General features: G+C 36.2%; 1 protein-coding gene across 1 annotated transcript in view; it reads right to left on the bottom strand.

Annotated features, from left to right (window-relative positions):
- The window catches only part of PLB1 (phospholipase B1), a 208,047-nt gene extending 192,992 nt beyond the window's left edge, over positions 1-15,055 (bottom strand). Inside the window, exon 1 of the mRNA XM_031951326.1 lies at positions 14,654-15,055. Within this exon, the coding sequence (XP_031807186.1) occupies positions 14,654-14,702 (49 nt within the window). The 5' untranslated portion in view covers positions 14,703-15,055. The remainder of the gene's footprint in view (positions 1-14,653) is intronic.
- Between the last annotated feature and the right edge of the window lie 557 nt (positions 15,056-15,612).

The raw sequence follows: 15,612 nt of genomic DNA on the forward strand, positions 1-15,612 counted from the left end.
GGGAGGAAAAATGCACACATGTACAAAATATCATTTATTAAGTCTACAGAAGATATCTTTGCTCATTAATTATCCTTGAAATGCATGAGAAAGAGGCTGGTACTGATCTATAGTTTCCAGAGCATGAAAGTATTCTGAGGCTATGAAAATGTCAACCTCTGTTTCTTCTCCTAGTCTCATCATGCTTTCCTCTAACAGTTTTGTCCTTACCTACCCACTTCTACTTTACTGTTTGCTTGGAAACCAGATAACTCAACTTGTTAGGTAAACCCAATTTGTGAAATAAAAGTGAAAAAAGTTTCAATCTTAGACTGACTGGTGTCACCTCTCTATTTATTTGATTAGAGCTAAATAAATATTAAAACCGTGGTTCTGCTATCAATGCACTGATCACAGACAGGAAATATCCTCTCAATGGCTATAAAATGAGAGATATTCATTCTGAAGTCTTTACAAGCTTTAAAAAAGATTAGAATGCTAAACTTGGGGATTACATAGGAAGGTGGCTAACTGGTCTGGAAAGATGCTGAAATAGAGCATCTCTCACGTAAGTGGGGCACAGAGATAATAACAGGTGAAAACAGGAAGCCAGCAAAGGGGATCCAGAAATTGAGTTTCCTGCCATTCACATCTTTGGCTATAATCCATCTTAAATCTCTTTAGCAAGGGGCAGAAACCTATGCTTCATCAAAAGCATTTTATTTGAGATTCACTGGATGCTAAAGTTTGGAAGAGATTGTAAAGACCAAGGAATTCTATGCCTTTATTTTAGAGATGGTGAAATCAAGGACAATAAGGCTGAAGTGACTTTCTCAGTATCCCCCAGAAACAGAATAACAGAGCTGAGACTAGAGGCCAAGTTTTTACAGGTCAAGGCAACACCCAACTTCAGGTTTATTCAACCTGCTAGCATAGAAGCACAAGTGTAGCTCCCTCTCCTTGTGGACATACTGTAAATAATGGGGATCCAATTAAGGGATTCTCAGTGTAGTGATGAGCCAGATTCAAGTTTTGCTATTGACACAGCTTGTTTCTATCACTTTGAACAAGTCACTGAATCCCTCAGTGCCTCCAGACAATTTTCTAAAACTTTAAGTTACAAGGCAGGTACCCCAATTGATAGGATAAATTTCCTATGCCAAAGAAATAAACACTCTAGACAAACAACCTAATCTGGATCCCGGAAATCTCCTAATTACAGGACTCAACTGACCCAGAGGAAAATCAGAACAAATCAAAATAACCCAAGCATTTGGAGTCAGAGAACCCAAGTTCCAGTCCCAGCTCTGCTCCTTACTCCCATGTGATCTTGGACAAGTCACTAACCTCACTGAGCCTCAGTCTCCTCATCTATAAGTCTAGAGAGCTGGGGTCATCCTGGATTTCCTTTGCAAAATCATAAGAGAGAAATAGGAAAATCATTATTACCCCTGGTTAGTGATAGTGTTAATTAAGCACATAATTGGTAAGCAGTAAAACTAAAGATTGAACCCAGATCTGATCCCCAGTCCAGTGTTCTTCTTATCAGAATTATAAGGCCTCTTTGATCAATGAATTTGCCTTTACATCATGATCAATGGAATATTGCTTCTTTTTGCCTTAAGACAGTTGCCATATCCCAATAGAAAGAAGCAAATGAAATTTGGCTCCACATCTTTTTTGTGTCTATATATGTTTTAAGGATAGGCAGAAGGGAGGTGGATAGAAGGCAGCTAGGTGATTCATGGACAGACCACTGAACTTACAGTAAAAAAGACCCAAGTTCAAATATGGCCCTCAGACACTTACAAGCGGTGTGACTTTAAGAGAGCTACTTGACCTCTGTTTTCCTTAATCCACTGGGGAAGGAAATAGCAAACCACTCCAGTATTTTTACCAAAAAAATCTCATGGATAGTATTTGCATCCTGTGCTCCATAGGGTCACAAAGAGCTGGACACAGCTAAACAACAACAAAGGTGGGGGGTAATCTAAGTAACCCTCTATTGAAGTCTTTTTATGATTCCTCATGGCAGTGAGAAGATAACTTTGGGTTCTCCAATTCTATGCAAAGCTTTGCCAGGACCTGCCAGACTCCAGGTCCTGGTAACAATAATAATAGTAATAATAATAATTAATAATGATAGCTAATATTTATGTAGCAATTACTCCATGACAGGCACTGTGTAAAAACTTTACAATTATTACCTCATTTGATCCTCACAACAAGCCTGGAAGGAAGATGCTATTATTTTCCCCATTTTTATAGTTGAAAAAACTGAAGTAAGCAGAATTAAGTGACTTGCTCATACATATGCTCACACATATAAGGAAGTGTCTAAGGGCAGATTTGAACTCAAATCTTTCTACTTTAGGCCAGTGGTCTATCCACCCTATGTGTCAATCCTCAAAAGACCAGCTTACCAAAATTTGGAGAGTTTTATCATAAGACAGACCATTTTCTGTGATCAGAATACTGCTCCAGGAGATTTATGAGAAGTTTCAATAAGACACAGGCAGAGACAGAACTAGGACAAAGTGAAAGGGGCTTTGGCAATGGGTGCTAAATTTAGTGGACACCAAGTTTAGAGTGCAGAAAGTTCTTACAGTCTTTTAGCTTAGAGAAACAATTCCTCATAATCAGAATAGAAAGATGAGAGATTTCAGTTGAGATGAGCTATTTCCCTAACATTCTGTTTTTCTCTGTGCAATAGCTGCCCTGGCCTCCCAAGAAGTAGTCTCAAACCAGTCTCCTCTGGGTCCTTCCTTGTCTACCTTTCTCCTATGGCATTCCTAACTGAGGGCTTGATTTGGCTCATAGGTCCAGGGAATGATTTGTGGCACCTATCCTGTGCACAAAAATTCTTAGTTATGTATTATCCTCAGGCTCTACCTTTAAGGAGACTTGGGAAAACCTGGAAGTTTTAGTAGAACCATATGTCATAGAATAATAGAATATTAGCACAGCAAAAAGCTTTAGAGAGCAGTTAGATCACTTCTACTCTTTTATTCCAAAGGAGTAAACATATGTACAGAGAGATAGTTTCCAGTTTATTATACAGTCACTAAATGGTGGATCTGAAGCTGCATTCTTCACTTTATTCATCACTTTTTTCTATCACAAATGTCAAAGATTAAACATGCCAGAGAATAGTCTTTTAAATACTTGAGACCTTGAATGTTTCTCTGGAAGTGGTTACCAAGGGATTGCATTATCTCTGGTAATTAGCAATATCCTTATCTCATAGAAGTCCTGAGCTTACCTCATAGATCAAAGGCCCAAATAAAAGAGAGGGAGTTGCAGATAATAGTGATAATCTAATCCAAATAATATAATGATATGATATAATAATATAATAGCACATAATATTATATACTATAATCAATAAGCATTTATGTAACTCCTTATAGATTACAAAGTGTTTTCCATTCTTTCCTTTAATTCTTATTAATACCCTATGAAGTAGGTAGAGTAAGTCTTATTACCTACATTTTACAAATTAGACAACTGAGATTTATAAAGCTGGAGTGACTCAACCAAGGCATGGTTCATGGGATCATGGGATCTAGTGCCTGGCACCTAACAAGTACTTTTCAAAATGTTTTTTGATTGATTAATGATGGAATGATTGACCGATTGGAAGGGATGACCATGAGATTGTTTAACTCAGGGGTCTTAACTTTGTTTGTGTCACAGAACCCTTTGTTAATCTGATAAAACCCTTCTCAGAAAAAAAAAAAATTAATGCATAAAATTCACAGTATTATAAAGCAAAACAATAATGTTAAAATAAAGATGTGACTTTTTTCTCATTCAAGTCCATAGATCCTCTGACCTTAGTTAAGAAACTCTGATCTTACTTAAACCACTCATTTAACAGATGAGAAAAATGAATTCAGTGATTTGTCCAAAGTAACATAGAAGTAACTAATAAATAATAGTAATGGTTAGTACTAAATAATAGTAGTAATAATAGAAGTAAGATTCAGACTCAAGTTTTACCTGAGAGATCATTTATTTCTAGTCCCATTTATTGCCCCTACTGCTTCCGTTATTCTTGTTCCTTGGTTTGCTGGAATTCTGGAAATTGCAAGGCATTCTGGAAAACTGGTAGCATCCTCTTTCCCATCTTGCTCAGGGACCTTACTGCCCCTATGCTCCCTACACCTTCAATCCTCTGTGATATCAAAGTTTAGGAGGAATAAAAAGTAGCTTTTCATTCTACAAAAAGATGGACACCCCTACCTTAGATGAGTGAGCATCTTTAACATGGTCTGAAGAAGATGGCTTCATAACCCAGGACATATATTCATAAAGTCAGAGGGATCTTGCAAGTTTGGGAAATTGGGGGGTGAGGGGAGTGCAAGTAGACTATTCCAAGCATGGGAACAATGATACCAAAAGCAAAGAGACAGAACTGGACAAACAGCTTTATTGGAAAGATGAGAAAGCTGAGCCTTAGAAATAGAGTCTTCCATCCTCCCAGAGATTTGTTGCATCTTTTCCCTGGACAAGATCCTCTAGTCTGAGCAGGAATTGTTCAATCCTCTGCCCCCACAAGAATTAGGATAAGAGTTTCAATCTCATTTGCCCCATGCATTTCCACAAGGCTTATTGTTAGTAACTAGGCAACTGGGGCAGGCAGGAGTGGGTGTTATTATGAAACACCCCAGAGTGACTTATCTGCCCTTCGGCTTTATCTTACATTACTCCCTGCAGCCAGAGGTTGCAGTTAAACTGTATTTTTCAACATTTCCCACCCCCACACCTACCTCTCTATTATGTCCTGCTCTGTCTCTCCTTTTGGTATCATTGTCTTTGTAGTTGGAATGGTCCACTTGCACTCCCCATTTTCCCAAATGCTCATTTTTTTTAAAAAAAATCTTCTCTTCCTAAAAGGCCCAATTTTAATCCCACTACCACAATGAACAATTGATTTGCACAAGCAAAAACAATTTTTCCTTCTCCAAACTTCACCTAGCAGTTTGTCTAGACTTCTCTGCACTTATCATATTCTGCTTTGTATCATATTTATTGGTATCAAGTTTCCTTCTACTAAAGTGATATTCCAAAAAAAATAAATCTCTCTCCTTTTTTTTTTTTTTAAAGAGCTACAGGACTATGGCTGCAGAATGTATTATAGAAATGGTTAATATGGAAATTAGTATTTTTTTATAACTTTTTATTGGCAGAACCCATGCCAGGGTAATTTTTTACAACATTATCCCTTGCACTCACTTCTGTTCCGATTTTTCCCCTCCTTCCCTCCATCCCCTCCCCCAGATGGCAAGCAATCCTATACATGTTCAATAGGTTACAGTATATCTTAGATACAATATATGAGTGCAGTTCTCTTGTTGCTCAGGGAGAATTGGATTCAGAAGGTATAAATAACCCTGGAAGAAAAACAAAAATGCAAGCAGTTTACATTCGGAAATTAGTTTTTGCTAAGTGATTGTAATTATTTTTTAAAAAAGTTTTGTAAGGGTAAGGCTTTCTGGGTAGGGCATAGAAGAGAGTTCTATCTGGAAATGAATGTGTTATAAAAACAAAAGACATCAATGAAATTGGGCCATTTAGGTGGTACAGTGGATAAAGCATTGGGCTTAGAATCAGGAAGACTCATCTTCATGAGGTCAAGTTCAGTCTCAGATACTTAATAGCTGTGTGATCCTGAGCAAGTCACTTAACCCTCTCTGTCTCAGTTTCCTCATCTGTAAAATGCATTAAAGAAGGAAATCACAAACCATTCAGTATTTTTGCCAAGAAAATTCCAAAATGGGGTCACAAAAGAGTCAGGCAAGACTGAAATGACTGAATAACCAGCAATGAGAGAGACAGAGACAGACAGAGATGGAGGGATGCTTTACTCAACTAGGGAAATGACCCTGGTTTCCTGAAAATTTTACAGGTGGAGTCTAGTCCCTGAAAGTCTGAGCAAACTAAGAAAGGACCCTTGGATGAGATCAATAATCAGCTATTTCTGAAGCCAGAGAAACTCATCTCCAGAAGTCTAATAGCTAAAGAAAAATGATGACAGCTTTCTAAGGAACTAGGATCTCTACTGGTGGAGGGAGGAATCATGGTGTCAACTGGGAGTCTTTTGAAATATATTATTGAAAGAAGGATCCAGTGACTCAAGAATGTGCTATAGTCAACTTCATTATCTAGTGCTTAGCTTTAGAAATCAGTAAATACTATATATCTGGAATTGAGTTATTATTCGGTTGATTGTCTAGACTTAGGAAAGTGATAGAAAAAATGTTAATAATATAGATTAATTAAATGACTTGAGTCTTGAATCTGGAAATATGGTAGGAGATTGAGGGCTTTGGGATCCTACTGAAGATGTTAGATGGTTCAGGAGATAAAGCACAGGGTTTGGAGTCAGGAACATCCCAGTTCAAATCCAGACTTAGACACTAGATGTATAGTCCTGGGAAAATCACTTCAATTTCCTTATCAATAAAACGAGGATAATAATAGCATTTATCTCCCAGGGTTATTGTGAGGATCAAATGAGATAATAATCATAAAGGCATTTAACAAACCTTAAAGCACTATATAAATGCTATCTATCTATTATTATAATATTAGAAATAATGTTATTGAAGATAGGAGTTAAAAACTTCTTTAGAGCAAAACATCAACATTTACTACTTGGATTTGAATGAATAAATAGTCCATTAAAAGGCTTCTAAGAGCTTGTAAGCATCAAAGACTGAGTTGTACAAACAAAAGGATGTGCACAATTACATGCTTTTAAGAACCATACAGTAATTACAGCAGCTGCTTCATCATATAAAGAATAAAGTAGTGATAGAACATCAAGAAGAATGAAAAGACAATATTAGAAAAGTGTATAGAAAGCACTTAACAGATGCCATATAAATATTATTTGTTGTTATTATTACTACTATCATAACTAGGCAGATACTGGAGATTGGGACATTTGGCTCCCCAAGTAGGTTTAAACTTGAGGACACTAGCAAGCTAAATATGTTCTGTGTTCCAAAGAGGTTGGTGCCCAGGGCAAAGAATTTCCTGAAGAGGAAATGTCCATTCTTTATTATGAAATTGTACCCCAAAAGGCATTTTCCTTAGCTCAATCACTGAATAGTTAGACGAACTTTTTGGAAAGATTTTTAGCAGAGAAATTATCTGGGTTCTATACTAGAAAAGTTATAGCCGAACTTACTCTTCCCATGAGGAAGAGAAAGTCCTCTAGATAAAGAACTTTAGTTGAAACCATTTTAAAAAAGGCAGGATAAAGATTTGTTCAAAGAGAGCTTTTATCTGAACTAAGGAAAAAAATGAGAATGAGAAAAGGAGGAGAAGTTGTGATGATGATGATGATGATGATGATAATTTGCAAATGGAACCTAAAGTGGTTTATCTTTGAATGGAGTTTATGAAACAGCTAAGGTCCAAGAATGGACATCTTTATGAACTAAGCCAATAATGTCATAAAAGAAAGGTGGAACAAATAGATGAGTCATAAGGATTTGCTTATAAAAATGGAAAGTTTGTTATTGCAATTCAGAACCAGGTCATTGACACGAGATTGTAGAAGGGTCATCTTTATGGAGCCCAGACTTTATGATGAATGTAAATTATATAAAGATATGATAGAAACTGTCCAAAACATCATTTCAGACAGTAAAAATTTAATATATTATCAGGAACTGAACTGGTGGCTAAAATTAGAAGCTCACTATATTTATGGACTTAAAAGGAACAAATTTTCATTTTACAGATACAACGTTGAAATAGTCTTGGGAAATTCAACCAGTAAATTAAGCCATTGCCATAGACCACACTTGTCAATAATCTCCAAACATCATACTAATTCATTAAAATTTAAGAATAATATTTTGATGTGAACAAATCACATACTTATAATCTACATGAATTAAAAAGTTTTTAAAATATAGAGATCCAAAAGGAGAGATGAAAATCCAAAGAAAACAGGATAAGTTACATATCCTATGTTACTGAAGTTGTAATGACAATGCTTTCCATGAGCCTATAGAGCATGCGCTTACATCCGATACTTTAATTCAATTTCAAAAAGTAATTGTTTTATCTACCTGCATGATAGTCTACATGAAATTAATATAAAATGTAAATGAATAATAATAGGTTAATAACATGGCCCAGAACTATTTCTATATGACATCTTTTGAAAGATGTGAGAATGAAATTATAATAATAGCAATTCAATAAATATACTCTATTGAAGCATTCTCTCTCTCTTTTTAAATTTAATTTCTCTAGAAGATTTTTTTTTCAATAGAGTAGATCTATGTTTTTTCCCCCACAACTTGATATATATTTCAAAATATAGTGGGAGAAAATAGAATGAGGAATAAAATTCTCCCCATTATCCTGCCTGCTACTGTAATAGTCCCAAAAATTCTTTTTTAAAATTTATAGAAGATGAGCTTGTATCCCAACATTTTTATTCAATTACAAAAAGTAGCTATTTTATCCAGTTGTAAAATAAAATACAGGACAGTAAATATAGAGCAATAAAAGCATGATAGGGACCTGTCCTCAGACCATTTCTGTCTAAACTTTATCAAAAGTATGAGAAGATATGTGATCCTGGGCAAATCACTTAACCCCAATTGCCTCAGCAAAAAAAAAAAAAAAAGTATGAGAAGAAGATATTAGTAACTTTACACAAGTAGCAAAGTGTTTTGTATTCTTCAAGGTGCTTCCTTACAATAATCTCATGAGGTTGGTAAGGGTACATGTTATGATTTGCACCTAATCACTATATTTGATCACCTGTAACTGATTTTGATTTTTATCTGACAAGTGCATAGTAAACCCCGCCACCAAATAACATATAGAACAAAGTGGCATATGGCAATTGAACATAAAGGCTACATGGATAAAACCCCACAAATTGTAATAGTAAATATGTAACAGTATATACTAGAGTATGTACCAATACTATATATACACATATATGTGGGTGTATATATATATATGTACATTTTATATGTATATTATATATATATAGTATGCATTATGTGTATGTATATGTGTATATATGTGTCATATACACAGTGAAAAGCAGGGAAGATACTCTATTTCTTCCCTTTTGGTTCTTCATGCAAATAGAATTTCTGATTAAATACTGAGTGACTTCTATGGGCCAAGGACTATATTAGAATATAATATTATCCCTAGACCATCAGCTGTTACCTCCAATTTCACTCAAGGGAAAAGCAGAGGGTCCTATAGTACATTCATAAAAGGTGGATCATCTAACATGGCGCCATATTCATATGAACTTTGAAATACCTTATAATGAAAGTAGTTTATATATCCTGGCCAAGAAAAAAAATCATGGTGTTGGGTCAGAAAACTAAATATTTTATCTAAAAGTTCTACATTTTTTTTGACATAAAAAGAATTTGCACAGACTTTTTCAAGACAGTGCCAAGGTACATCCCAAAGCATAGTTGAGGAAAATTGAACATAGTGCTACTTGTGTACAAAGCCTCATAGGGAATACAATGATGAATAAGAGAAGCTCAGCTCTCAAAGAGCTTATTCTATTATGGTAGAGGAAATGAAATGTTTTCATCTATAACAAATCTTGTGAAAAAGTTCCAAAATGGCAGAGAAGAAAGAAAGAAAAAAAGAAAGAAAGAGAAAAATAGAACTATTGGGGCTATGCTCTACTCATCTCAGTTAAGTTTTTCATGTGGAGCAGAACACTTGAAACTAACTTAATAGGGGTGTGTGTGTGTGTGTGTGCACATGTATGAATATGCACCCATTAAATGTCCTAGAGTGGTCCTCAAAGTGTAGTTCAAAGAATTGTTGGGGTGTCTGAAACCCTTTCAGAGGGTCTACAAATTCAAATTTATTTTTTATTTCTAATAAATAGCTATAAATATAACCCATGTGAACAAAAACTCTTTGAACAGATCCTCGATAGTTTTTTAACAACATGAAGATACTGAGAACAAAGGTTTGAGAACCACTGTTAGATCATAATAAACATCTTCCTGATAATCATTCCAACTAGGGACTCTGCTAAGAGAGCTTAAGCCTACTGGAACCATGCCTTCTATACATTTTCCTGCCAGCTGACCCTACTTTATGTGTTGTCATCCCCCATTATAATGTAAACTTGTTGAGGGCAGGGATTGTCTTGCTTGCTTATATTTATATTCCCAGAACTTATTACAGTGTCTGGCTCATGATAGGCTCTTAATAAATGCTTTATCTAAATAAATAAATATAGAAAAGATAGAAATATTAAATATATCACAACAAATCATAATACCATAAAAATTATAAGCAATAAAGGAAATATTAGCAAAGGTGTTAGACATAAATTGAGCTTAAATAATTTCATTCTAAATAATGAATAGGTTCAACAATAAATCATAAATGTAATAAATAATTACATTAAAGAAAAATGTAATATAACATACCAAAATTTATGGGATGCAGCTAAACTATTCCTTAGGGGAATATATGTCTCCAAATACTTAAATCAGCAAAAAGCAAAAAATTATTAATAAACTGAATATGAAATTTTAAAAAGCCTTAAAAATTAGGAGCTTTTAAATAAGCATAAAAGTAGAAATCCAAAAAAGTCAGAGGCTTAAATCTATTTGGAAAATCAAAAACATTTTTTTCAGATCAGAAAAATACTTGAATTGTTTTTGAAAACACCAGTATCAAAGAAAACTATTTACTAATATGAGATAGAGGAAAAAAAAAAAACAGAAATGGACAGAGACAGAGAGGCAGAGATATAAAGAGGCTAAAACAGAGATAGAGCAAATAGTTGAAATCTACTAAGAAGGAGTGGTAAATGCATAATTCTGATACAAAATAAAATATAACTGGCACCATAAGAGTTAAAACAAAGTGCTTTAAGAGTTCAGAAGAAGGATATATTTATTCTGTCTTAGGAAAAGAGGGGAATAGAATGATTTCTAGATAAAGTGGTATTTGAACTAAGGATGAATCACAAAGAAAGTTTGATTTAGCTTTTCTAGTCTGCATTGGAGTTGTAGCTCTTGGAGCCTTTTGAAAGCATTATGAGTTCTCATCATAGGATCCTTTTTATTCTCCCAATCTTTCACCTCTTCTTTCACAACCTTGACTGCTGCAATGCATATTTTCTTTGACAAACTTTTTTGCCTCATCTCTGTTTCTGGACTACAACATGTTAAGAAGACTTGTGACCAAAAACTGATCTACCCCTGAACTTCTCTCTACGTGTCACTACAAGATTAACATTGATTTAGTCACCCAACAGGAATTTTCAGCTCCCTTTCCAATCAACTACACACACACACCAATCAACTCAGCCAACTGCATAGCGCAAAGATTATATAACTTTTAGTTATATGGTACTCTAGGATAATGAAGCATTGTAGAATCTCATTTATTCTTCAATATTTAAAGAATTCCTACTTTTGCTACTGAGGCTCTTTCTTCACTCAGACTCCAATAATTCTTTGGTATTACAAAACACAAATTATCCCTCTGGGACCAACCTATTGATGAAAAACCTCTTCAATTATAGTTAATGTGGAATTCCAATAACAAACAAGTATCACTGTCCCATATTCCCATAGTTTCACTAGAAAACTAGGAGTTGTCTGAGTTCGGGCTCTGTTGTCATAACCTTGCTTAGAACCTGAGAGAGGCCAGGGTCACAACCATACCAAGTTGAAGCATCAGAGACCATGAAAGTAAATTATAACATTTGTTTCTTACAAATTATCTTTGTTTTTCAGATGAGGAAACTGACCTTCAAAGACATTAAATGATTTACACAAAGTAACATAACCAAGAATTATGCTTCTGATTTTGGTCTTAATGCCTTTTCTACCTGCTACAGGTTGCTATTAAATCTCATCATTTCATGATTTCACAATCTAGATGTATAGACATTATCTATATCATATGATGAAGTTACAGAAACCAATTATATTATAACATTTTTTAAAAATACAGATTATCCATAGGGACAGTCAGACCTTGGACCAAACCAATTTTTAAGATATTACATTCAATTATTGTTCGGTAAGAAATGACCAACAGGATGATTTCAGAAAGGCCTGGAGAGACTTACACGAACTGATGCTGAGTGAAATGAGCAGGACCAGGAGATCATTATATACTTCAACAACAATACTATATGATGACCAGTTCTGATGGACCTGGCCATCCTCAGCAAGGAGATCAACCAAATCATTTCCAATGGAACAGTAATGAAGTGAACCAACTACACCCAGTCAAAGAACTCTGGGTGATGACTAAAAACCATTACATTGAATTCCCAATCCCTATATTTATGCCCACATGCATTTTGGATTTCCTTCACAAGCTAATTGTACAATATTTCAGAGTCTGATTCTTTTTGTACAGCAAAATAACGGTTTGGTCATGTATACTTATTGTGTATCTAATTTATATTTTAATATATTTAACATCTACTGGTCATCCTGCCATCTGGGGGAGGGGTTGGGGGGTAAGAGGCGAAAAATTGGAACAAGAGGTTTGGCAATTGTTAATGCTGTAAAGTTCCCCATGCATATAACCTGTAAATAAAAGGCTATTAAATAAAATAAATAAATTAATTAATTAAAAAAAAAAAAGATATTACATTCAGCAATTCCCTTCTCTGGTCACAGACTTCTGTCTTCCCATCTCTCCCCACATCTCACTTCTCAGAGGTGTAACTAAAACATTTTTAAGACAAGTGCTCAAGGAGCATTGAGCATACCCTCAGTTGTTGTGAGTGGGGTAAGAGAGTGGCATGGGTCTGCTGCTGAGGAGGTCATGACAGGTTTCTAACACAAGCCTTCCATCTGCTTATTCCTATTTTAACTAAAGATTTTTTCTGAGTTCTGTGATTTCCCTGCTACTGAAGTCAGTGTCCTCTAAATTAGGCAGCCTTGGACAAATCCCATCTCCCTCCAGTCTAGTTACAGCTCTGCTCTTCTGCTCTTTTTCCTCAGTGTGACTTCTGGTCCCTTGATTTTTTCCTCTCTTCCAAGTCAGTAACTTCTATTCTGACATCACTATTTTCTCTTCATAATCTCCATTTACTGGTAATCAGCCACTTCACCAATGCACTATGCTCTGTCCTTAAATCATTTGCCCCTTGGTTTTTTTGTTCTCATCTCTGAGTGACCCCCCAGCCTGTGTCTTTTCCACCCAAACTGTTAGTTGTTGGTAGAAAAGATCATTTACTGATGGGGTCTACTGCACGCTCATGCTGCATGACCTCCACTAGGAACTTAGTGCACTTAGTTATTGCACCCCTAAGAACATCTGTTCCATACTATCTGTCCTTTCTTCAAGGCCCCAGCTGTACCCCTAGCAGGTGATCCAACTTCCTGTTACATATAGTAGATGATTAAATAATGCTTGTTGATTAGAAACTGAAAATGGAAGATTAGATTAGATAGGTCTGAGCTGCAATCCTCTAGGCATTTAAAGCTGTTTATTTCCTAATCTTTTTAGCCCCTTCATGGGATTTTGAGCTGGAAGAGATCATTTGACTATAAACTAAGGGCTACAGTGGATGGGGCACCGGGCTTGGAATCAGAAAGATGAATTCAAATCCAGCTTCAAATAGTCACTATTTGTATAACCTTTGGTAAGTTCATTTAAACTTGATTTGTCTCAGTTTCCTCATTTGTACAAATGGGGATAATAACAGCACCTACCCTCCAGAGTCGTGAGGATCCAATGAGATGATATTTTAAAACTTAGCACAATGCCTGGCACATAGTAAGAGCTATATAAGTGTTAGTTACTAGTAGTATTAGTACTAGAGATGTAAACTGAGGCCCAGAAAGATGAGATGACTTGCCTTTGGTGACACAGCTAAGAAGTAAATCAAAGAGCCTGGATTCAAATAAATGAATTCTTTCCACTATCCTATAGATTTCTCTTCTTGAAAGAACTCTCTGAAATGCTGATAAGAAGACTAGAAGACGGTAGAAGTAGCATAGATTTTACCGTCTCCCGAGTTTACTCAGGATAATAGAGAGAGGGCAGAACAAATGTAAAAAAGTTCCTGATCCTCTATTTGTCCCAAATGGCTATGAAGAAGCAGCTAGGAGAGAGATGTGAGTATAGAGAAAGTTGAGTGAAATAAGGAGAACGGGAAAGCAATGAGGAAAAGTGAGAGAAGAAAGAGAAAGCAAAAGAGATTAAATCTTGTTCCCATACATTCTCTGTGCAGCAAGGTCCATTTATTTCAATCACGATTTGACACAAGATTCCAGGACAAAGAGAAAGGGCAGCTCCAGCGAGTGTGCTGTTCTGGCAGCTGGTCTGCCCATATTTTTGAGATGAGAGACAGAAGACAAGAGCACTGCTCTCCTAGCTACCCTCATCCCCATCCTACCTGCATGCCCCTCACCTGCGCAGATTTGTTATATATCCAACTCCAAGCCTCCCTTTGGAGGCTCACTCTGGTCACAAAGAGGCAGGGATTACTGATTTCTAAATTTGTTTTTTATCTCGCGCAAGTATTTTTTAATTCTTCAAAGAACATTTTTTTATTCCCAAACTCCACACTCAACCAAGACGGGATAAGTATAATAGGGGAGCAAAGTCAAGCCTTTGTGGTCAGGATCCCACCCAGAACGACCCAAAGCAAGGAGGTACTTACCTTTCACCAGAAACAGCCCCAGGAGGAATAGGCTTGGCTGCAGCCTCATCTTGGTATAACGTTTGCTTTTCAAAGTCTTTTGCCTCTGGAGCTTCCGCCTGGCCAATGGATGAAATGTTACTCTTCTGTTTCCCAGAGAGACGAACTGTTAGTTAATCTTCCTCCCTTTTTATACTTTGCTGTGGGTTGATAATGAACATGCTATAAATTATACAGCACCTTTGATAGAGGGCAGTGGCAGGCTGTAAAGTGATAAATATTAACATTGCTGCAGCAGCAGGTCTCTTGATTAGGAGAGAATGGACAAGTTTGCTCTACCCAGTGCATGGGTCCCACTCATGGTTACAAGGAGTCGAGTGGAGTGCAGAATAGCTCCCACCCTCTCACTTTCCTACACACACACACACACACACACACACACACACACACAGTACCCAGTCATTGTTAGTTGGACTTGCCTAGTGGTATCACGTGCCTTCCAGCATATATGGTCAGTCCAGCTGCTATCCCCAGCTAAAGGGGTGGCCAAACTCTAGGAGGAATTGTGGACAGCAGATTTCATTCATTTGATTGTTTCAATGGGAGAGGAGGGGGGAAGAAGGGCAGTGCGAGCCGTGGACACGAAGTTTGATAAATCAGCCCTTTCCATTACTAGAGGCTCCAAAGCTCTCTGATTCCAGAATTCTCTGCCTTGGCTCTGTCAGAATGACTTAACAGATGGATGACCAACATTTTATTCTATACTCTACTCATAGCAGGCACTTAATAAGTGTGGATCGCATTCTACAAAACTTTACAAAGTGTAACTGTGTGCAAAGTACAAGGCACTAGTTGCCAAATAGTCCTTGACCTCAAGAAACGTGCATTCATTCTTGGGGACAGAAAATGAACATGTACATGAGTAAGAAAATAGTACATATGTCAAATAATACAAATTCAAAAGGAAGAAAACACTAATA

This window comes from Sarcophilus harrisii, chromosome 2 (genome assembly GCF_902635505.1).
Source record: "Sarcophilus harrisii chromosome 2, mSarHar1.11, whole genome shotgun sequence".
Classification (NCBI taxonomy): Eukaryota; Metazoa; Chordata; class Mammalia; order Dasyuromorphia; family Dasyuridae; genus Sarcophilus; species Sarcophilus harrisii.